At 35.0% G+C, this 22,514-nt stretch overlaps 7 protein-coding genes and 1 long non-coding RNA gene across 9 annotated transcripts; 4 read left to right on the forward strand and 4 right to left on the reverse strand.

Annotated features, from left to right (window-relative positions):
* The first annotated feature begins 209 nt into the window (after positions 1-209).
* LOC104740444 (peroxisomal membrane protein PEX14) lies at positions 210-3,789 on the forward strand. 2 transcript variants are annotated; one of them, XM_010461044.3, is made up of 12 exons: positions 210-482; positions 671-912; positions 1,011-1,050; positions 1,140-1,318; positions 1,701-1,890; positions 2,018-2,107; positions 2,269-2,342; positions 2,587-2,632; positions 2,723-2,793; positions 2,909-2,953; positions 3,045-3,113; positions 3,241-3,789. In XM_010461044.3, exons 1-12 carry the CDS (start codon positions 410-412, stop codon positions 3,655-3,657), a joined length of 1,536 nt encoding a protein of 511 aa, XP_010459346.2. In that variant the 5' UTR covers positions 210-409; the 3' UTR covers positions 3,658-3,789. The 2 variants fall into 2 exon arrangements, 1 of the variants encoding a protein (XP_010459346.2); XR_015571716.1 differs by having other exon boundaries at positions 211-482; positions 2,566-2,632.
* Positions 3,790-3,797: 8 nt separating this feature from the next.
* Positions 3,798-5,247, reverse strand: LOC104740451 (CASP-like protein 4A2). Its single transcript, XM_010461054.3, has 3 exons — positions 4,429-5,247; positions 4,204-4,339; positions 3,798-4,125 (listed from the first exon to the last, which is right to left on the reverse strand). The coding sequence occupies exons 1-3, from the start codon at positions 5,022-5,024 to the stop codon at positions 3,931-3,933; spliced, it is 927 nt and encodes a 308-aa protein (XP_010459356.1). The 5' UTR covers positions 5,025-5,247; the 3' UTR covers positions 3,798-3,930.
* A 964-nt stretch (positions 5,248-6,211) lies between these two features.
* On the reverse strand, positions 6,212-7,750 carry LOC104757066 (uncharacterized). The gene is made up of 4 exons (XM_087473693.1): positions 7,446-7,750; positions 6,877-7,122; positions 6,709-6,790; positions 6,212-6,602 (listed from the first exon to the last, which is right to left on the reverse strand). The coding sequence occupies exons 1-4, from the start codon at positions 7,661-7,663 to the stop codon at positions 6,267-6,269; spliced, it is 882 nt and encodes a 293-aa protein (XP_087329819.1). The 5' UTR covers positions 7,664-7,750; the 3' UTR covers positions 6,212-6,266.
* A 150-nt stretch (positions 7,751-7,900) lies between these two features.
* On the reverse strand, positions 7,901-9,725 carry LOC104740474 (bidirectional sugar transporter SWEET5-like). The gene is made up of 6 exons (XM_010461084.3): positions 9,355-9,725; positions 9,210-9,246; positions 8,884-9,100; positions 8,580-8,741; positions 8,372-8,491; positions 7,901-8,281 (listed from the first exon to the last, which is right to left on the reverse strand). The coding sequence occupies exons 1-6, from the start codon at positions 9,395-9,397 to the stop codon at positions 8,141-8,143; spliced, it is 720 nt and encodes a 239-aa protein (XP_010459386.2). The 5' UTR covers positions 9,398-9,725; the 3' UTR covers positions 7,901-8,140.
* A 953-nt stretch (positions 9,726-10,678) lies between these two features.
* On the reverse strand, positions 10,679-11,359 carry LOC147949322 (uncharacterized). The gene is made up of 2 exons (XR_015574564.1): positions 11,067-11,359; positions 10,679-10,961 (listed from the first exon to the last, which is right to left on the reverse strand). It is a non-coding gene; the product is annotated as an uncharacterized LOC147949322 (long non-coding RNA).
* A 943-nt stretch (positions 11,360-12,302) lies between these two features.
* On the forward strand, positions 12,303-13,185 carry LOC104740480 (uncharacterized). Its single transcript, XM_010461096.3, has one exon. It carries the CDS (start codon positions 12,471-12,473, stop codon positions 12,990-12,992), a length of 522 nt encoding a protein of 173 aa, XP_010459398.1. The 5' UTR covers positions 12,303-12,470; the 3' UTR covers positions 12,993-13,185.
* A 2,041-nt stretch (positions 13,186-15,226) lies between these two features.
* Positions 15,227-17,716, forward strand: LOC104740489 (rac-like GTP-binding protein ARAC10). The gene is made up of 8 exons (XM_010461109.3): positions 15,227-15,746; positions 16,202-16,289; positions 16,523-16,632; positions 16,744-16,807; positions 16,897-16,961; positions 17,055-17,120; positions 17,207-17,319; positions 17,416-17,716. The coding sequence occupies exons 1-8, from the start codon at positions 15,642-15,644 to the stop codon at positions 17,450-17,452; spliced, it is 648 nt and encodes a 215-aa protein (XP_010459411.1). The 5' UTR covers positions 15,227-15,641; the 3' UTR covers positions 17,453-17,716.
* A 2,903-nt stretch (positions 17,717-20,619) lies between these two features.
* On the forward strand, positions 20,620-21,756 carry LOC104757078 (F-box associated ubiquitination effector family protein). The gene has a single exon (XM_010479791.1). It carries the CDS (start codon positions 20,620-20,622, stop codon positions 21,754-21,756), a length of 1,137 nt encoding a protein of 378 aa, XP_010478093.1.
* The last annotated feature ends 758 nt before the right edge of the window (positions 21,757-22,514 follow it).

A 22,514-nucleotide genomic window follows, 5' to 3' on the forward strand; every position in this document is an offset into this window, starting at 1 on the left:
AGGTGCTCCTGTTGGGATAAAACATGAGCGAAAAGGTTCTAGTTCGTTGGACGTGCACATTGTCACATTATATTGAACTTAGTAAGAGTAACTAAACTAAATCAATCCACTCGTTTTTTATGTTGGACAATTTTAGTATTTCTTATAGACAATGGGCCCTTAAGGCCCAAAAAGATAGAGCACAAAAGAAAAAGATTAAAAAAAAAAATCAGACGACGCCATATTATCTCCTCTTCGTGTGACCACCACACAGATACACACGCAGTCACCAAAACACGAAAAAAGAAAAAACTCCTCTCTACGCCTCGATTTGAGCAAAACCTGATTTTACTCTCTCATCATCTTCATCGTTCTCCCCTATCAATACTCTCTTTTGCCGCTTGGATTGTTCCAAGGTTGGTGAGCTGCTATGGCAACTCATCAGCAACCACCAGCTCCTTCCGATTTTCCCGCTCCCGCCGATGATAAATCCCAGATTTCAGGTTCAATTTATTTCTTTAACCTTCTTTTTTTTTTTTCTGGGTTCAGGAACTATTACGATTGCATAGTTATGGGGTTTTATTGAACTATTAGTTATGAATGTTTAATTCCATCTATAATTGAGAATCATTTAGTGTAATACATCGTAGGATTTTTACTAATGTTCTTGTGCATAACTGTGTTGTTACAGAGGCTGCAAAGCCTGCTAATGAGGTTCAGCAAGCTACCATAGCTCAAGAAACATTTAAGCAGGATCCTCCAACATCTGTGTTTAAGAATTCAGAACCAATACGGGAGGATCAAATTCAGAACGCTATCAAGTTCCTTTCGCATCCGAGAGTTAGGGGATCTCCTGTTATTCATAGAAGATCTTTTCTTGAGAGGAAAGGTCTCACTAAAGAAGAGATTGACGAAGCATTTCGCCGTGTTCCTGTAAACACCTTCCTCCTTTCCTTTCTTCTTTGTTTTTGGAACTCTCATCCCTCTCCTTGTTTCAATAGCTTACATCTGTGTTTAATCTGTTTTCATAGGATCCACCACCAAGCTCGCAGACTACTGTTACAAGTCAAGGTAAACTAAGCGAGGACATGTATTTGTTTGGTTGTTCCTATGATGATTTACTATACTGGAAGCTAATTGTTATGTTTTCTTACAAGCAGATGGACAGCAAGCTGTGTCAACTGTTCAGCCACAAGCTATGCAGTCTGTGGTAGCTGCTCCTGCTCCACTCGTTGTGACTCCTCAGGCAGCTTTTCTCTCTCGGTTTCGCTGGTACCATGCTATTCTTGCTGTTGGTGTACTAGCAGCTTCTGGTGCCGGAACAGCTGTTTTTATTAAGGTATCGTCAACCTTACTTCATTTATATGCAGTGTGTTATGTTATGAATTTACTTAGTACATCGAGTAAATTGCTGATGGTTAGGCCATTAATGAAATGGAAGCAAACTATATAGGAATTCATTGTTTTTAGCTTAAGTAATGAATTGCATAACTCTCACACTCTCTGTTTCAACTAGAGCACCAGAATATAGTTGCCAAGAACTTTGATGAAAACAATCCCCGTAAGAGTTTGTTAGGGTGTCAGAAACTTGTTACTGTACCTTTTTTACTGATTGCTAGATGTGTTTTAACGCTAATGTGTTTTAACGCTATGCAACTTTATAGTATAAGTCTCCTTCTACACAATCAAATTCTTTATTAAGTGAGATTTGTTTGTTACAGAAATCTCTCATACCCAGATTTAAATCCTGGGTCCAAAGAATTATGTTGGAAGAAGAAGCTGACCCTCTGAAGAAAGCTGATGCTAAACCTAGCTTAGCTGAAGAAGCAGTAGCTGCAGCCAAAGCTGCTTCTGCCGCTGCTTCTGATGTAGCCAGGGTTAGTCAGGAAATGATGATCACAAAGAATGAAGGTAGATGTGTTTCTGCAGTTTATAATGTAGACAGAGTTTCTCTCTTTTTAACGTGACCATTTCTGGACTTTTATTGCATGTTCCTTCTTTTCCTCTAAATTCAAATCTGTACATGGCTTCTTCTCAGAGAGGAAATATTTTGAGGACTTAACGCACCTGTTAGGTGTCCAAGTACAAGAAATGAAGTCATTGAGCAATAATATCCGTAAGCTCGAAGGTAAGTATTAAGTCTCAGTATTCATACAAATTTAAGTTTGAACAACTCTTATCAAGATTCATTGAGGGTCTAGTTAGCTAATGTTTTGGTTGATCTTAAGAGTCATTGTGAAAGCTTTTTGATCTGAAGAGTGTTATCCTATTTGTGTATTTTACTTTCAGGACAATCCAGCAACATTTCAAAGATTTATTCAGCTGATCAAGAGGTTTATAATGGTTCAGTCACTGCAGCAAGGGTGAGTTTTAAGATTTTGGTTTCATAAAACTTTGATTCATAGATTAAGGGATTACAAACACAAAGAAAACCTCAAAACCACCCCACAGAGAACAGATTTACTTCCTCCCTGATTGCTGATAGACCTAAATAGTCTGATGTAAACCCCATGGCATAACCGCATCAACTTGAACTTGATAATTAACTAATAGAATTACGTATCATAATGCTTTTTGTAATATTAGGAACGTTGATATGTGATGCAGAAACCCTATACATATGGCAGCAATGTTGATTATGACACACGTTCAGGTTCTCTCTCTCTTACTCTTTCTATATCAATCTGCATTACGGTTTATTGTTTTTGGTTAGATTATTCTTTCTAACTAATGGATAATACAGCACGATCTGCATCTCCTCCTGCGCCTCCAGCTGATTCTTCTGGGCCCCCTCATCCAAAGTCATACATGGATGTAATGTTCTGAAATCTTCTAAGTTCGTTGTAGAAACATGGATTTATAATGGATCTTATCCTTTGAATTCCTAATAATCTTTGTAACATTTAGTTGATTATTGGTGATGCTGCAGATAATGTCTATGATCCAGAGAGGAGAGAAGCCTTCAAACATTCGGGTAAGCTGACAGCTACAATCCTTTTTCGCACCTTTTTTAGACTAACCATAAATTTTTGTTGTGACAAACTTGTTGCACTTAAAATCTACAGGAAATTAATGACATGCCGCCCAATCCGAACCAACCACTATCAAATCCACGCATAGCTCCCAAATCTAAGGTACAAACTGAAAATGTCCCTGAATGTTAATTTAGAGCTAGATTTCTTTGTAATGAATCTTGGTCAAATGTGTGGAACGGAACTTATTATCAAGATCTCTTAAACTCGTGTTCTCTCTTGTTATCAGCCATGGGACAATAGTCAAGCACAGCAAGACGAGAGTTCAAATGGTCAATGGTGGCAACAAAAAAACCCTAGATCCACGGATTTCGGCTACGAGACAACAACAGCAGCACGTTTTACCGCTAACCAGAATGAAACAAGTACAATGGAACCAGCAGCTTTCCAGAGGCAACGGTCATGGGTACCTCCACAACCACCTCCAGTTGTCATGGCAGAAGCAGCTGAGGCCATTCGCCGTCCTAAGCCACTACCTAAGATGGATCAAGAAGCAGCTGCTAGTGATGACCAGACAGGTGTGAGCGATGAGTTACAGAAGATCACTAAGTTCTCTGAATCTGGTGGTGATGGATCAGAAAGTATCCAGATCACAGAGATACAAGAAGAATCAGAACAGCAACATATCATCCCAGAAGGAAATTAAAAACAATAATTAGCTTCGCTTGATACTTTATGAGGTTTGCTTGTATGAAAACACACATTTAGGTCTTGGGAGTTATCACCACCTAGTCACCTACCGTCATTAAATAATATATATCTTGCTACACAAGTAAAACTCAGTCATTCGATGATTGCTTCGCTTGCCTTTATTTTCATATATATTAAAACTTGTAATCTTGTATCACACATTACCATTCTAAGCTATAAGAGAGACTGTACATAGATGATATAGAGTAACATTTGGTTCCAGGCACAACTAGGAGGAAGCGTGATTGAAGAGCCTGTAAGAAGAAATCAAAGCGCTGACGGCAAACGCTCCAAAAGCTAAGAAGGAAACAGCGATGGAAGCGGTTGCCATCTGAGTAAACTCGTCTTTGCCCCAATTAGAAACCCAATCATCAACTCGAGTCGCAGCACATGAAGACGCCGACATTAGAAGATATGCAACAAGCTATAAATCATCAGAACAAGTCATTCATTAGAAATCCATCAACACAAATTGCTAAATGTTTTAAAGCAAAACACTCACTTGATCCATGGAGAAAACAAACAAGTCGTGGAATCCACAGTTTATCATATAACTCTCTTTGGCGATGTAGCAAGCAGCGTCACAAGCTTCAAACGCAGAGTAAACGAATCCTATAACGTTCACAGCCAAACAATACCTGCAAAAACAAAACAAGGTTTATGTTGATCATGATCTGATTCATGATTTCAATTTTGTAAAGTAGTGAAGAAGAACAGAGAGAGAGACCTGTACTCTTTGTAGCGATCATAAGAATCGCCGCTCCAACCTTGAGTTTTATCAGCGGCCATGATCGAAAACGAAATCACACACAAAATCACTTCGGTAATTCTAAACCCTAGCGCCGTCACACTAACTAACTCGTCTCTTCTTGCTCTGTTCACCGTCGTCGCCGTCGTCGTTCCCAATTCTCCGCCGTCAACCTTCCTAGTTGTAGTCTGTGTAGTACCATTATCTTCTCTAACCCAGCGATTAAACACTACCATAGACGAAGGAGACTTATCCGAAGAAGAATTAATCGGCGCTCTCGTATTCCTCTGATGTTGTTGTTGTCGTCGCGGCGGCGGATACTGAGGAGGAGGTGGTGGTGGAATCGGAGAAGGAAGAGGCGAGAATTGATTGAACTTGTTACCGTCGGATACCGTCGCCGCCGCCGACTTAGGAGGATTCTCGATTTTGAACGGAGATCCTTCAGGAGAAACGTAACGGCTTTCCGGTAAATCTCCGGCATCTGATAACGGAGAATGAAATCTAAGAGGAGAGTGTGGTGACTCGTTGTAACTATACGCTTCTGAGTTCGATGACACGGTTCGCTTCATCTTCATCGGTTCGATTCGGTTAGTTCTCCGATCTCGGAATTTGAATTTTTTTTTTTTTTGATTGCAGAGAGCTTTTGTGTGTTTGTTATGGTTAGTGTGAGAGAGAAAGTGAAGGGAAGAGGAGGAAAAAGAAACTTTAATTTCTTTTGTTTTTCCCGGCAATAGAAGAGAGAAGAGAAGAGAGACTCACTTTTTAGATTTCTTCGTGGAGAATTAAAACCCGAGAATAATCCAGTGTGACGCATGTCTATTTGTACCTGCACCTAGATATTTTGTAACCATTGATGTTACGACACGTCAGCTTATAACGCATATTGAATGATCCAGTGTGACGCATGTTCTTGTGCACCTAGGTGTTATCAACCAATGATTTTGTACCGCGTTAGTTTATGACGTAATCATAAGATGTTTTATTGATTTTTGTGTGTTTGTTTGATTTTTATTTGCTCTTTTCAGTTTTCACCATCCATAGGATACATATTTTTGAGGAATGATTCCATTTTTTTTATTTTTTGGCATAATTTACAAATCAAAAAGATAAGCCAATAATAATACTCTGAATAAAAATGAGTACAAAAGTTAAAGGTAGTCTAAGAAAAACACATAAAGAATATCACTATCAAATATGTATTTTGATTTCAATCGTGTCAAATCTTTTATAGTTTTTTGAGCATTCCCCTTTTGAATCAAATGTCTTCTATCTTTAGATTAATAATAGTTAAATTAAAGTTAAAAAAAAAATATCAAAAGCAATTTTTTGCCTTTTGTTCTTTGTTTAAAGCACAAAGCAACCACCCACTCCTATTTATTTTGCCTTTTCTTTGTTTTTAAAATGTCTTTACCAAATGATTCTTTCAAAATCCATCGTCACAACACTTTTTTTTTTTTTTTTTTTTTTCCCTTATATTACTTACTTTTCCTTTCGATTTACAACTTTGTGAGTTTGAGGGAAGATAAGATTTTTAGAAGAGAGAAATTGTGGTTGTTTGCGCGCGTCTTGGACTTGTTGATGTAAACTCTAAGCTTGAGAACCACTTGAACACTTAAGATAAGAAATCTATAGTAAACTACGCTTGTTAAGTTACTTGAAATTTTTTTGTTTCTTAGTAATTGTTTTGTTCGAAAAAGTGTATGTAATTGTTTATTTCACTAAAATCTCAATATTCCACTGCATATATCTTTGCCGCAATGTATGTTTAACTGTTCAAGTGTATATTGACTTGTAGAACCAATAGAACCAAACTTACATTAGTCACAGTTTGGTGGGTTTGTGCATTTATATACAGCAGAAGCAGGTTGCTTGTACACAGGAACGCTGTTTGCATCTAACAATCTTACTTCTCCTGGTCCAAAATACAACTCCGAGTGCCTTCGAAGGTCGAGACCTTGAATACCAGCTTGTAAGACAGATAAGTTGTCTGAATCAGGCGAAACAATGACGACCGTGTCCTCTGAGTATTGAGTCTCGAGAATAGACATGAGCTGCGTCACACGAACGAATACATCTGAAACACTCTCGTTAGGCGTACCATCGCTTATAGGAGGAGGTTTTGTCTTCATCGATATCGAGTCCAATGCATACACCTGCAGCAGAGAAGGTGAAACCTTAATATTCTTCAACCCTAGCTAGCTTTTGTTTCTTATAGTCTCATTTACATGTTTAAAATGTGATGAAATTGTTGAATCTTACTTCTGAAATGGAATCTAGCTTCTTGCCTTCGTAAGCTCCTAAACCACGAGCATCTAGGAAGCTATATTCGGGAACTATATAGCTGCAAAAACCAAAGAAACAAAAAAACACACTTTTTAATATTACCTCACTTGAAAAAGAGTAACATCTAATGGAACTATATAGTACCTGCGACTAATCCCATTGATGGAGGCAATGATTTCAGCAGCCTGATAAGCTCTCTGTGTAATGGAAGGCCAAAGCCAACAGTTTCGATCACAAGCTCCCATTGCCTTTAACTGTAACGCAGCTCTCACAGTCTGCTTCTTACCTTTATCTGATAATCCACTATCAACCGATGTTTTGGCCACCGGGTTTGTGTTGATGATCCCTAAGCTTTCGTAATCAGATTCCCCAGCCCTCACAAGGTAATAACTTGATTCAAGAAAAAAACACACACATGGTTTCTTAGCTCACAAGGATTAGATAGATATGATTCAAATCAGAGTCAGTTGATCTTCTCAAGAAACAGAATCAGGAGCCTGGATCAACTCTTCACTATTCAATGTGAAAACAAATTTGGAATCTGACCAAAACACAACACCTTCACAATAGCCTTCAAAGCTAATTACACTTCCAAAACTTCAAATCTATCAAACTCTAACTTAGTGCTAAGCAAAATAGCGAAGATACAAAATACACATTGTTGTATATACATAGAAACTCAAAAATTAGGGTTTTCGAAAAAAGTGAATTACCGATTAGAGAGACGGAGAGGCGGCATTTGAAAGAGGCCGCGTGCGTTGGCTGGTGCGACGGTGAGTGATGATGGTGTGGCGATACATACGGAGAGAGTCTTGAACAGGTCTCGGCGGGTAATAATCTGCGGCGACGGCGAGGATAGAGGAATTTGGTACGTTTCTGACGACGGAGGTGGATGTGCGGCGGTGATGACCGCCGGCGATGATGATAACATAATTTAATCGTCATCTCAAACGGTATCTCTGGTCCTCCGTGTTTTAAGGGATACAAAACAAAGCCACAATTGTGAACCGCACATTCCGGTTTTGATAATTGGTTCGTTTCTGAATTTGAATCGAGTAAACCGGTAACTAACCACATTGGAATAGTCTTGGATAGAAATGACAATTTTACCCCTGATATCAGGTTTATTCATATCAGGTTCAGTTTTACTAAACAAACACCTATAACAAGAGAAGAGAGAAGCTCTGTTTATTACTCTGTTCTTATTAACATCAAATCGTCTTACAGTTTCGAGAAACAATGTTATAAAGTAAATTCTATTAAACTTTAATTAAAGCTAAAACTGTAACAAATTACATATACAGTCATTTCAATTAAAAAGTTACAATCATGTTGTTCAGTTTTGATTCTATCTTTTAAACCTATCGATGAAGCACCAGTCGACACAATGAAATAGTTGATGCAATTGTTAAGCCTGGCTAAGTTCGATTTCATCGTTTGAATGGCGCTTATCGTGATCATCTTCATCGTTCCAGTTAGTTGTTTTATAGTAAATTGCGTATAATATAAGTTGGATTATTCCTGATAGTGCTCCAAGACTATTTGGAACCTGTTTTCATGGTAGATAATTAGCTCTATATATATATATTTATATATATTGATTAGAAAATATTATGACGGTTGAAATGAAGTTTTGTACCAAGATATAGGGATCGAATTTAAGACATGCATAAATGAGCCAAACGACACCGTTCATGAAGTTGGCTAATGAAAGGAAGAAGGGCATGTACTTCACGCTCTTTGTCTTTATCACAAGTTTCTGCTCCACATTATTAATTTAAATGTAAGTTATTCACGAGAGACAAAGAGAACATATAAAAGTAGTCTAGCTAGAAAGTACAGCATACCATGACGGTGAGAGGAGCAGCATACATGACGACGTTGAAAACAATACACAAGATCCCAATTAGCATAGATCTCTGTTTTGTTGTATGCAAAAAATACAATGTGCAGAAGATCACCACCGTCATGAATATCACCTCGATCACCATAGCTATTGTGATCCTTCTCTGTTACATATATATATTCACAACCTTCCACATATCAAAAACTATCCCGATCAAAGTATAATTATAGAATAATAGAAGAACCTAGCTGTATAGTTTTATCATGCGTGTGACATAAATAATTAGGGAGTTAAAAAAGGCTTACGCGGATAGGCGAGGTAGCGAAGATGAAGAAGATGGTGACGTAAACGAGTTCCATGAAAAGACCAGTTCCATTAATGGTGATGACGAGGAGACTGTCGGGTTGGACGAAAGGAAGTCCGTAAAATGTCCACATCATGCAGTTTAAAACCGTAGCTACGTATGGATCTGGTTTAAACTCCGACACCGATTTCATCTTCCATATCTTCACAATCGTTGGTCTGCATATATAATTTCACATATTATTCATTGCATGCATTAGCTTAACATCATAGTTCATGCAACAACAAAAATATTATATATATATATATGTATTGATCATGTGCTTACATTGGAGCGCAGAACAAGCCGAAAGAGATCACATTTCCTATAAACATATGACAGAAAAAAATCAAGAAATTAGCAAGTTTTAATTTGTTTTGTTGATTGAATTAAAATTGTGCATGTGTTTGATTGAATTTTGTGAAGGACTTACCGATGACTCCGACGACCGTCCGGGCTGTATGGGCGTCCGTCATTTTTTTTTTCTTTTGTTACTACGAAAGAAGATTTCTTTTATCTTCTACAAAAATATAATATATTTGTGAAAAATAAAAGGAGAAGAAAAACACAAAATATTGAGATGATTTGGATTCTTCTTTTCGATCGATGATGCTTGTTTATGTATATATTTTTCTTTACTGCCTTTAGTTTTTTAGTTTCTGATTTGTGATGAGTTTGTTTTGTTTTTCTTTGATGAAATAGCTTCTTTAGTTTATTTTTTTTGTGTGGATTTCTGGATTCTGTTTTTGTTTTTGTTTTTTGTTTTTTTGGTATATGGATTTTCTTTTTTGGTATTTGTTTTATGAAGAAGAAAAAATGAACAAAAAGGATTTTAATAGCGAGTCTGTGAAACAGCAGAATCTGAGTAGAGAGTAACAAACGCAAGACACGTGGTTTCAAATTTGAACAATGAAGCCGTTGACTCCGCTCGTACCCCATGCATGAGAAACACCCGGCTCTTCACTCACAATTAATACCTCTCTCTTTTATTTTCTCAAACATTAACATACATTTACTAAATTACTATCTTTATTATTTCATCAAACTTATGAAACATTCGATCTACATCATAATGAAATCAGGTGCGTACTTCTTTCATTCTATAACACGACGGCCTCATGAATAATAGAGCTGCAAAGCAAAACTGCATACGAATTGAATGAGTCAAGCCGAAGAGAAACATGGAACACACAAGCCTCAAATTTTCAATGTGAGGCGCATCTATAGTCTATAGATTTGCTGACTCGAAAATTCTAAAATCATCTCTCATATATAGGCCATGAATGGCTGCTAGTTTTTAACTAGTTTTTAGATTTTAGTTTTTAGTTTTTGGATTTTGGCTTTTGATTTTGGTGTAGATTTTAGTTTTTGCAAAATTTTGAATGGGAACTTAATTAGTTTTTGGTTTTTATGTATAATAATTATTTTTAAGTAATAAAATAATGATTATAAATTTTTATTAAAAGATAAAAAAGGAAAATGATGCAGGAAAAAATATTAACCAAAATCATCTTATAAATATGTTTTATAAAAAAATATTTATTTGCACCAGCCTAAGGAACTGCATGACACTTTTTTTTTATGATTCTCAATCCTGCATGTATAAGGGAGGTTTCCCTTTCATTTGCGAAAATTTGTCTTAAAGATTATAATACTGATGTTTTAATCATAATTATGCTAACATATAAAGAGTGGCCTGTAAACTCGATTGATGGTTATAGTGTATATTTTTTTCAACTGATGGAACGTTTCTTGTGTTATCCCAAAAACAAGTTTTTAATTGATCATATTACTTAAAATCTTAAGCGCATGTAACTGAAAGATAACAAATTAAAGTATCATAGAAGACAATAAGTTGAAAAAGAAGGTAACAAAGTAAGACACTAGCTAGATCTAGAAACAAAGTAACAAAGAGACGAAAACAAGTTAGTGAAGACAGCATCCTTAAACCCGCCTACAAGTACTTAATTTAGTCTATCTATAATATCATCTTTGCCCAGAAATTCCCCATTGAGGCACGCCTTCCAGTAGTCTCTAGCCCTATAAGTATAGCATAAGACAATAATAAATCGAGAGTCAAACAAGAAGAATAAAACAAGCCATAATTGTATAATAGAAAGTGGAATCTTGAAGATGTTTACTTACCAGATACTGCGGACATTATTGAACTCTTGTTTGTATTCTTCCACTTTCGCTGAAAGAAGACTAACGAAATTTGCAGGAGTTGATATTGATGATATAAAAATCCGGTAAAGATGATCATCTTCTTGGCACATAGATCTTTTGTGGTTTTTGATTTCTCTGTGAAAACTTGGAGCGTCAGCTTCGAATACCATGGGTGGAAGCATCCACAAGCATGCCAACAACTTTAACGTTTTTGTTCTTTTCACCGAGATTATCGAATTCATCTTTTTAAGGTGACACATTTTTTGATAAAACTTAATGAAAAATGTGGTTAGCACGGTAAAAAAAAAAAACTTATTTAACCCTTCCAAAATCAAAATCATTGATGTTCTTTTATTTTTATTTTTTAGAATATCAAATCAACATATAATAAATAAATAAAAAACAATTATTATATGTTGATTGTTTTTTTATTATTATTATTATATGTTGATTTGATATTCTAAAAAATAAAAATAAAAAAAACATCAATAATTTTGGTCGTCTAAGATCATATTAATCAATCATTTAGGAGATGATCAATGCATCGGTGGAGTTCACTCCTAATGGTGTGATTGTGATAATGCCAAAGACACTGGTACCTGGTCGACGATGGGGTGACTGCTGTTATGATCCGAAGCTAAACAAGAGTTATTATCCTTATTATATTGGAAATAAGGAACTAAAATCTCGAATGTGAGTTTGTACTCCCAGATCACATTTGTTCAATTAAACTTGTTTGACTTGGTTGTCTCGAGTCTCGACGTCTAGACCAGAGAGATTCGATCACGTCCAGATACCGAATCAGTCACGAGACATTGACATAGAAAAAAATTGTTCTTCGACCATATCCTTGTTTCTCCGTTTGATTTTCCATGCATGATCCACATCTCAAATAGAAAAACGAAGAACAAAATCCAAAATCCAAAGTATTTGTTAGAAAAACATTCCAATAAATTTAAGTATACGTATCTGTATAAATATTAAAATCCAATAATTGAGGTTTATGGTGCCATGTCTTTTTCTAAACGCTATTTGTATCAATCCTTACTTAGGAATAATTTTCATTATAACAATTCTAGTGCTGTGTTTTATATCAAACTGTAACATATATAATGCCATGGTACATAATTCAATACAATTGTTTTTTTTTTTAATGAAATAGAAGTTGACTTTTAAAAGTATAAACAATTATCTCACAAAATTTTCATGTTTTTTTCGAGAAATTAACAAAAAAATCTATATAACGTATAATAAATGTTTTTTTTTTTATTTTTATTTTAACAAGTGTATATATAAACAGAGACAGAGCCAATCATATTCATTTACAGAGAGGCTAAAACATTTCTCTCTATTGTTGACCCAAAAAAAAAAACATCTCTCTCTATGGAAGTTACGCAATCGGATCCAACCCGGGATCCAGATACCCGGTACGATCGACTTTGCTGCTCGTGTTTCCCCAGTTTCCGATCAAGAAGCTCCAACGCCGTTGGATACTCTTCCTGGGGAAGAATTCGAACCGTCGATGACAACAATACTCACACTCACAGCAACGGCGGCGACGAGCCACGGTGGTGGATCCGAGCAAGTTTAAAGATCCGAGAGTGGTCTGAACTCGCAGCTGGTCCACGGTGGAAGACTTTCATAAGACGATTCAATCGCGATCCAAGACGCGGACGCGATTGGGACGCAAGCGAGAAGTTTCAATACGATCCTTTGAGTTACTCTTTGAACTTCGACGAAGACGACGACGAGGACGAGTACGTCGGGTTAGGTGGAATGCGTAGCTTCTCCACTCGATTCGCTTCTGTTCCGGTTTACTCAGGTAAAGCTCCTCCGGCGAATTCTCCGCCGTCTTTGCCTGCTGTGTTGACGACTCCGCGGCGTGATGAGATAATTGAAAGTTAGTGGGGCGCGTGTGTGAAACGCGTTTGCGTGCGTTTCTGGCGGCTGCGGCGAAAAAAGGCTGTCAAAATGGGTTGACTCGTTTTTGGATTGGTTTGGGGGTTTGTCGCGTTTCCTTAATTATTATTTTTAATTTTTAATTCTGTTTATATAAAAATTAAAAGACTATCAAGTATCAACTTCGAATTATTATTTTTTTTTTCTTCCCATTTTGATTTATTTATTTTATTAACGGAAATTTATGTTTCTTGAAAGAGAAGCAATATTTTTGTTTCTTTTTTGGGGATATCAAAAAAAGGGTTGTGAGTTGTGACTAATATAATTATGTAAATTAGCTGTATAGCATATGTGGAAGTAATGATTAAGTTAATCATATGATATAATCAGTTATTTATATAATTAGTTGCTTGACATGATTTCTGTATTTTTCTAGTATGTGTTTCAAAAGATTAGTTTATTAAATCATTAGATTCGACTTAGAACTCTATCAATGGTAGTAGTTTTGGACAGCTACTAGGATTTCTTTTGAGTACGAGGACGTTCCTTTTTGGAGGATTGTGATATGGTGGATTAATCAAGGAGAAGAAATAAGCTAAAAATGTTAAATGTTGAGCGTTATATTCCCTAAAATATAAGATACTATTATTAACTACAAGATCAAAATTAACATAACAGCAAATCATGACCGATAGGAACAAGAGGTGGAAACACGCAGGGGTCGAGTCATTTCGGATGCGGTCCATATATTAAGTGTTCGGGCCCGTTGCATTAGTTTGTTTTTTTTTTTTTTTAGTTTTATATATTTTCAGAAAACTATGATATTCTATAAATAAAATTTTATTTAGTTGTTAAGTCTTTAAGAATGGCGTTTCAAGTTTCAACGTTAACCCAACTCAAATCCACTCAGTTCACCATATTTCTCATGTTTTGCTTTGACCCGCAATCATCAAGGACATCAAGTGATTTTTTATTTTTTTGGGTTATTGTTGTTAGGTTTTCCACTTCCTTTATTTTGTTTGGATTACTTTGCCGAAACGTATATGTATATTTATCGTTTTGTTCTTGTTTCTTTTCAATGACGTTATCCTTCCAACAGCATGACATATTCCCTAGTCATATATCTCTCTCTAGTCTCTACTAATCTCCCTTAGAGACCAAAGTTATGAATTCACTTCGACATACATGTACTTGACTTAACGATAACTACTTTCGTTTGGTTATTCCAATCGTATTATTAATCAGCTACTTTTTAATAGTATATATTTTTGGAGGTTCTTGGTGGGAATAACTTGCAAAAGAAACCTAAATTAATACAGCTTTGGAATAGAGAGAGCAATTTGTCCCCGTGGTCCTCCCTTGTGAGCACCTCTCTAATATAACATACTTTTGCATTTTCATATTTATATGGTGGTTGAGTCGCCGTCGATATAGCCGTAGGTATTACTCCAATAATTATTAACTTATCTAGTTATAGAACTAATATGTATGTTTGTTTAATCATTTTATCTACGGCTTTTGGTAGAAGTCCACACAAAGCTTAGCTCCAACATCCACCTACAAATCATTACACACACTTTTTTTACTTTCTAAACCAGGACTATCAATTAACAAACAAAAAGGAACTATTTGGTAAGAGTATTCAATTTTTTAATAACAGTACTAAAAGTTGCTATGATACTTTGTGAATCTTGGGAATTTTTATTGGTGGTTGTTGCCAACGAAACTCTTGTTGGCCAATTTTACATTATTGAGTAAATTAGATGATAAGTTTTTTGTTTTCTTCTCTAAATGTAGGTCCACATATAAAAAAGCCAATTTATCCAAGTAATAATAAAATGAATATCCTAAAACAAAAAATTACAATTTTTAGAAATCAGATTTACACTTTGTAGTTTCTTAATCTGGATAGAAAATAAAAGAAAAATAGCGAAACATGTATTCGACAGTACATGTTAATGTATGCATATATGGTATAAGCCATCTTCACTTGTCACACTGTGTGGCTTAACATGACTATATGGCCATCTTCACTTGTCACACTGTGTGGCTTAACATGACTATATGTTATTAATAGTACTTCGATTCGTAAAGCCGTACCATAATACAACACAACACATCATTTCAATTTCTTACAATAAAGTAATAAACACAAGTAATTAAAACTAAGATTGAATCACCAATAATTTGGTTAAACAAATTCCAATACTACAAATGTTGCTGTGGTAAGGAGAGCAAGTAATAAATGAAGTAAGAATTTGGAAAAAAGGAAAGAGGGGGAAAGATGGATCATGTGAGTGTCACCGCTCCATCTCTATCTATCTTCAAGTTCAAACCAAAGAAACAAGCTACCAAATACCAAATACCAAAATACTAAATTTCATTTTATAATTGGAAATACTGAAAAGAGCAACCAGAAGAAAAATAAAGTAAAATAAGAAAAAGGGCATAATAAATTTGAGCAACAAACAAACAAACCCTACCTTCTTCTATGTTCTTCAATTGTGTGGGTTTAATTCAATTTTTTACTCCTCTTTTTAAGTAAATCACTTCATTTATCTCTCTCTATTTGTTTTTTTTTAGCTTCTCTCTTCTTCTTCTTCTTTCTTTCTTGTTGTTTTTGGCTTTCTTTATGTTTGTTTGAGATCAATCAAAATGGCTTCAAGTGCTTCAAAGTTCATCAAATGTGTGACTGTTGGTGATGGTGCCGTTGGTAAAACCTGTATGCTCATCTGCTACACCAGCAATAAATTCCCTACTGTGAGTTCTTTTTTCCTTATAAAAAAACCTCTCTTTCTCTCTAAGATTTTGATCAAGATTCTCATCTGGGTTTCTCAGATTTAGCTTAAATTTCCGATTTTTATTATCCGGGTATCCTCAATTTACTCAAAAACTATCTGGGTATTTCAAACTACAGCTTAGAATCTATCTGGGTAATCCAAAGTTAGCTCCTTTATTGTGCATGATACAAAGATCCATTTTTTTGACAATTTTAAACTTTTTTTTACTTCCCTTTTTGACGTATTTGTGGCGCATCTGGGGTTATTTTGCAGCTTTTGTGTATAGACTATAGTCCAGCTTTATGCTATATCCCCTCTGGATTAGTCAGACTTTTTCTTCATGATATTATTATAATATGTATGTCTGCTTCCATATGTTACCCTCTCGTTGATTTGAAACTGTGGATGATTGATTTGATGAATTGTCTTTGACAGGACTACATACCAACAGTTTTTGACAACTTTAGTGCAAATGTTGTAGTTGAAGGCACCACTGTTAATTTAGGCCTATGGGACACTGCTGGTAATGAACACTCTTTCCCCAATTCATATATCCAATTCTGTGAAAGAACTGTCTTGACGTTATTATTAGTTAAGTTCTTTGATTTGGTTGATTGTTGGATCCTTTAGTGGTTTATAACGTTTTTATTGGTCAAGTTCTTTGATTTTGGTTGATTGTTGTTGGATAGGCTAAATCAATTTTATGTTTTGGGGGAATTTGTCTTTTTTGAGTTTACATGTTTCCTTTGTTTGCAGGACAAGAAGACTATAACAGATTAAGGCCTTTAAGTTACAGAGGAGCAGATGTTTTCGTCTTGTCTTTCTCATTAGTCAGCAGAGCTAGCTACGAGAATGTTTTTAAAAAGGTTTGTATTATTGGAATAATGGATCCATCCTCCTTTTCTCTGATGTTGAAGCTAAAATGTCACTAGTATTGAATCATTTCTGATGTTATATGACTGTTGTTTTTGAGTCAGTGGATCCCTGAACTCCAACACTTTGCTCCAGGAGTTCCCTTAGTCCTTGTCGGTACCAAATTAGGTAAGAAACCAAATGAGAACTTACTAACAGATTCCTCTAAACCGTTTAGATACATAGCATAGTTAATGATTCTTACAACATCGGTGTAGATCTCCGTGAAGATAAGCATTATTTGGCTGATCATCCTGGACTATCCCCTGTAACTACTGCACAGGTTTGGTTTTATAGCCTTCTTTTTACCGTAGATTTCATGTAATTTTCATTTTAAGGCTTGATGGTTAGTAAATTAAGCCTTACTATGTGATAGGGAGAGGAACTGCGTAAGCTAATTGGTGCGACATATTACATTGAATGTAGCTCAAAAACTCAACAGGTACATTGAATGGCCTTCAAATGGTATTATTAGGCAGTTCTTTTCTTCAGAACTAACAGAGCCTCAAAAGTTTTACATTTTTGCAGAATGTGAAAGCAGTTTTTGATTCCGCGATAAAGGAAGTGATCAAACCGCTGGTTAAACAAAAGGAGAAGACGAAGAAGAAGAAGAAGCAAAAGACGAGTCACGGCTGTTTATCGTGAGTAGTAACTTATATATCGAAATCTTGTCACAAACTCTGCATTTAGAATCCTAAGGATACTGATTTCTCTTTGTTTTTTATTTTCTTGTGCAGAAACGTTCTGTGTGGGAGGATAGTGACTCGGCATTAATGATGTTGACCCAACTCGTCTGATGATATTAAACTCCACTTTTGAGATTGTGTGATATAATGGGAGACTTATATATATATATAGATTGAATCATGTAAGAGATTATTAGCCTCTAATCAATCAATAGTTACCTTGAAATCAGAAAGAGACAGAGAGTGATACAGAGTGGGAAAGAGGGAGGTAGAGAGCTTATTATGATAAACTCAAGTATGTTTATTTGTTTCGAACCTGTGTTATTGCAATATATTAGCCATTTTGATGCAACTCAAGTATGAACAAAAGATAGAAAATATGATCCACTTGTTCACTCCTTTGTAGCATAAGTAGAGAATAGAGTAATCTGCAAAAGAGTGAGTAATAGATGCTGACTATATAATACAAACCATGACAAGATTTTCTCTCTGGACAAAACGGTCCATTGTAGCCTTCACAAGCCCGATGAACGAAACCCTTTTGTTGCAGTCGCATCTGCTTTTCTCTCCAAATATTTACTATACGGAGAGAAACAGAAGATCATATACAAAACCGTCAAACAAGAGAGTGATTACATATTTTAGTACAAATATGAAACTAACCTTAAAAGGTGTAAAAATCTATATTCAATTGTCATTAGAAAAACTTAATTAAGATTAATTAAATATATAGAATTAATTAAAAAACAAAAATAGGGGACACATCAAATAAAATAAATTGTAGAAAAGTAAAAAAAAAATCTATTAGAATCAAAACTAATTTATACTTAAAAAAATTAACAGTTAAGATTTTAAAAATCTAATCGAATAAAATCTAAAACTACTAAATTTATATAAAAAAAACAATTTCAGATTAAATTTTTTATCAAAAATCTAATTGAATAAAATAGATAACAGTTCTACTTAACAGCTTAAACTGCTACTAGATTGGCTGTCTAGATTTCTACTACTACTACTGCTACAAGTGTACAGAAAATGTGCATCCAGCAAAATAATTTAAGAGTTGTAATATAATACTACTACTACTGATAATGCTTGTTTCACGTGGCTTGTTGTGTTCTCGTCTACGATGTAACTCAAACCGACCCAAATCATCTGTTTGAAGTTTATGCAAATGAATTTCAGCTCTACATTGAAACAAAAGATAACAAGGATTTTAAGGTTAAGTAAAAGAGCATCTGCTATAGGGCTTTTTTACTTAAGATTCTGCAAATTTTATCGCTGCATATTTTCTTTTGGCTTTTTACGACTGAAACACAACAAAACACCTTTTTGAATAGATGCAACAACTATACCAGAAGGCACTTGCCCTTGATGTTCATGATAGAGGTGATCGTGGTTTTGCGGACGTCGTCGGTAAACTCCGCAAATGTGGTGGAAAAATGCAATGGCAGAACGTCAGTGGGAAGAAGCTGCCATTGACTTCCATGAGGCTTTTCTAACGTATAAGAAAGCGCTTAACCAAAGACATATAAAGTGCCTACAGTATGTTTCCTTTTATATTGTCACTAGGATTTCACCTGCGGTACACCGCGGGACTAAGTTATAAATTATTGTATTTTAAATAATAATTTCTAATTTATTTAGTTTTCAAATTTTCAATTAATTAACTTTTTGTCTAATTAATTTACAATTTTGTTTAGAATTTTTTTTCCTTCTTACGTTTTATAAAGTTTATAACCTAATTACATTAATTTTGTTATTAGATAGAATATAAAATTCTAGATTTGTTTTGATTTCTAGAATTAAACAGAGGTATATGCCTATATAGTATGTTAGTGTATATTTTTATGTGTATTTGTTATTTTTGGAATATTAAATATGAGAACCCGGATTGGCGGAACCCAAGAGATGATCCACATTTGCATACAGAGAGTCTGTAAGGAATGAAACCGATCCAAACGGCACCTGAGCTAAAGCCCAAGTCTGTCGAGCTGACGGACACCGAAAGAGAGCATGATTTACCATTCCTCATCAGCCCCACATCTAGCACAACCTGCATCACATGCAATACCCCACCTCTTCAGATTTGCGGTAACCGATATACATCCGGATAAGACTTGCCACATCAAATGTTTTATCTTTGGTGGACAAGCCACCCGCCAAACTCCCGCTAAGAGGGGAGTAATGTACGGCCCTAACCGAGGCACCTGAGACCCATGTTTCGCCAAGCATTCCGTATCATACCCTGATTTTACCGAATACTTCCCGGATTTCGTAAAATGCCAACCTAGAGAATCCTCCCTCTAAGTACTTCCGAAAGGTAAAGCCCCAACCAAAGCAGCATCCTCCAGAATAAAATGCTCAAGGAGCATATCCATGCACCAAAAATTAGTTTGTCGATCGATAAGGTGTGAAGTTTTTAACGAAAGGGTCCTGAGAAGGTCTCTTACTCATAACTGGTCTTAGGAATTGTGCTGGTATCCATGGATCCGTCCATATAGAAATGGACTCTCTATTCCCAACTCGTTTAATATATTATTAAATTATTATAACTAGTTTAATATAACTCGTCTAAACGAATTAGTCATAAATTATTAAATTAATATAAATTTAGTCATAAAAATTTGAGAAACTCTTATAAAACGGAACAAAAACTTAGGTTTTTTAATATAATAATGGGACAGAGGGAGTATATAAACAAAACCTTGATTCTCTAAATGAAAATATGTAATAAATTATTAGTCCTCAAAGGATAAGGAAAATACTTAATATGTAAAATAGAAGGAAGATATGGAAAAGCTCAAAAAAGTAATCAACCTATTTTTATATCAGTTAAGAAATTAAAAAGAATGTTAAATATGATTAAAAGGTATATATATTCATCAAATAGAAATACAAAACTCAAATCGGTAAAGTTTAAGTCGATCAGAATTTTATAGAAGATAATCAGATTTGGAAGATAATAATATAAGATAAGTAAACGTTAGTGGTATCAAAAAGGGAATCTCGGAAGATATACATATTAGTTTTAGAAAATGAAAATATTATTTTGTAAACTTTTTTTTTTTTTTTTTTTGTCAAGAACCTTTTTGTTAGTTATCCGAAAATACTATATACTTACCTTAAAAATATGTGTCGTATTTGTCTCATATGTTAATATTATGTATTCAATAGTGTTAATTTATTTAAGTGTCAATTTATTATACGGTTGACGACTTAAAACCATAATTGATCATCAGGAGAGTAACAAAGATGATCTCCGATCTGCCACAGGATTTGATAGAAGAGATACTGTCTAGGGTTTCGGTGACATCTCTGAGACGATTACGTTCTACTTGCAAACTATGGTACCATCAAGTTTTATTCAAAGATCCTCGATTCATCAAAAAATACTCTGACAAAACAGCAAGGCAGTATCATGCTCTCATACTGACTGATTATACGGTATGTTCAATGAGCTCCGTTCTCGATAGAGTTAAGGAAAGGATCAGCTTGTCTTCAGTTGGGCATCGCCTAACTTTGCCCCACTGTAATGAATTAGTCGATTTATTTAGAGCCTTTCACTGCGATGGCATATTGCTATGCAGAATCTGTAGGAAGAACATGATTGTGGTTTGGAACCCGTTTTCGGGGCAAACCAGATGGATCCAACTGCAAAATCAGTTCCTCGAAACCTTTGCCCTTGGATACGACAACAAGGAATTGTTCCGTAGCTACAAAATCTTGACGTTTTTCCCGTATAGATCAGGACGCGACTTAAAACGCGACGTAAAAGTGGAAATCTATGAGTTTAGGTCTAATTCATGGAGGAATCTTGATACGACCATCCCCCATGGAGCCTACTTAAAAACTCACGATGGTGTGTCTTTAAATGGAAATACTTATTGGGTGTCGTGTAATAAAAAAGGAGACAATGACTACTCACTACTCAGTTTTGATTTTTCAACAGAAACGTTTCAACGTTTGTGTGCTCCTTTTCATCATGAGCCAAGCTATATCGATGGTACTATGGCCCTCTCGGTTGTTAGAGAAGAACGTCTCTCGTTCTTATATCAGAGTAGCAAGACACTAGAGGTGGAAATATGGATGACCGATGAGATTGAGACCACATCTGTGTCGTGGAGCAAGTTCTTAAGAGTATATTTAAATTTCCTTCGTTTGTCGTATTCCGTGAGCTTCTACATTATCGACGAGGAAAAGAAAGTTGTCGTGTATTGTGATGAAGTAGTGCCTGTAATGGCAAATTCGAGATACATCATGACGTGGATTGTTAAAGGAGGAGAAAAATATAGAGCATCAGCCGATATTACAGTTGATCGTGGCATACAAGTATGGCCTTTGCGATGTCATAGTTTTCCAAGATTGTTTGGTTATGTTCCAAAAAATTAGCATTGTAGTTTCTTTTGCTTCCTTTGTCATGTCCTTGGATTGATGGAAGAACTAATATATATCAGTTTTTTTTTTAATTTTTGTTTGGCATCTTACTCGTGGCTTAATTATATAATTGTTGGTAAAAAGTTATGTCCAGTGGTGTAAAAAATTATGTCCAGTGGTGTAGAAAAATTATATAAGGAACTATTACTTTATTAGAGACTTCTTTGAATTGTTGGTAATGTATATATATATATATATATATATATATATATATATATATATATACAGTAATATCAGTAATATAATTGTTCTCTAATATGGGCTACTATTGATTCTGCTGGACGTGGAAAAATAATTCCCACGAGTTTCGCGTCAGGATTGCTGTATGTGAAGTTAAAACAATGCTTGCATGCGTTTCATCAGAGTGAGAGCAAATGTATCTAAACAGTTTAAGACTTGAAGTCTCTCCGAAAGATCATGGAGCAAATGATATATCATTATGTTGTGTTTCATCCTCTTAAGTTTCGATTATCATTTATAATATATATCACATTCAAGTATTTTGGGCAGTAAATATTCATGCAAAATTAAATTTGTACCATCTTATTATATAAAATTTGATGTCAAAATTACTAATTAACGAGATCGTGACACATGTTAAATATATTAATTAGATGTTGACATATGTCAAAAAATTATTTTGTTGTAAACGTAATAGGACAGCTAATTATATTTACAGAATTTTACATGTTTTTATTTTAAAAATATATTTT

The sequence above is a fragment of the Camelina sativa genome, chromosome 2, assembly GCF_030686135.1.
Source record: "Camelina sativa cultivar CO46 ecotype springtype chromosome 2, ASM3068613v1".
Classification (NCBI taxonomy): Eukaryota; Viridiplantae; Streptophyta; class Magnoliopsida; order Brassicales; family Brassicaceae; genus Camelina; species Camelina sativa.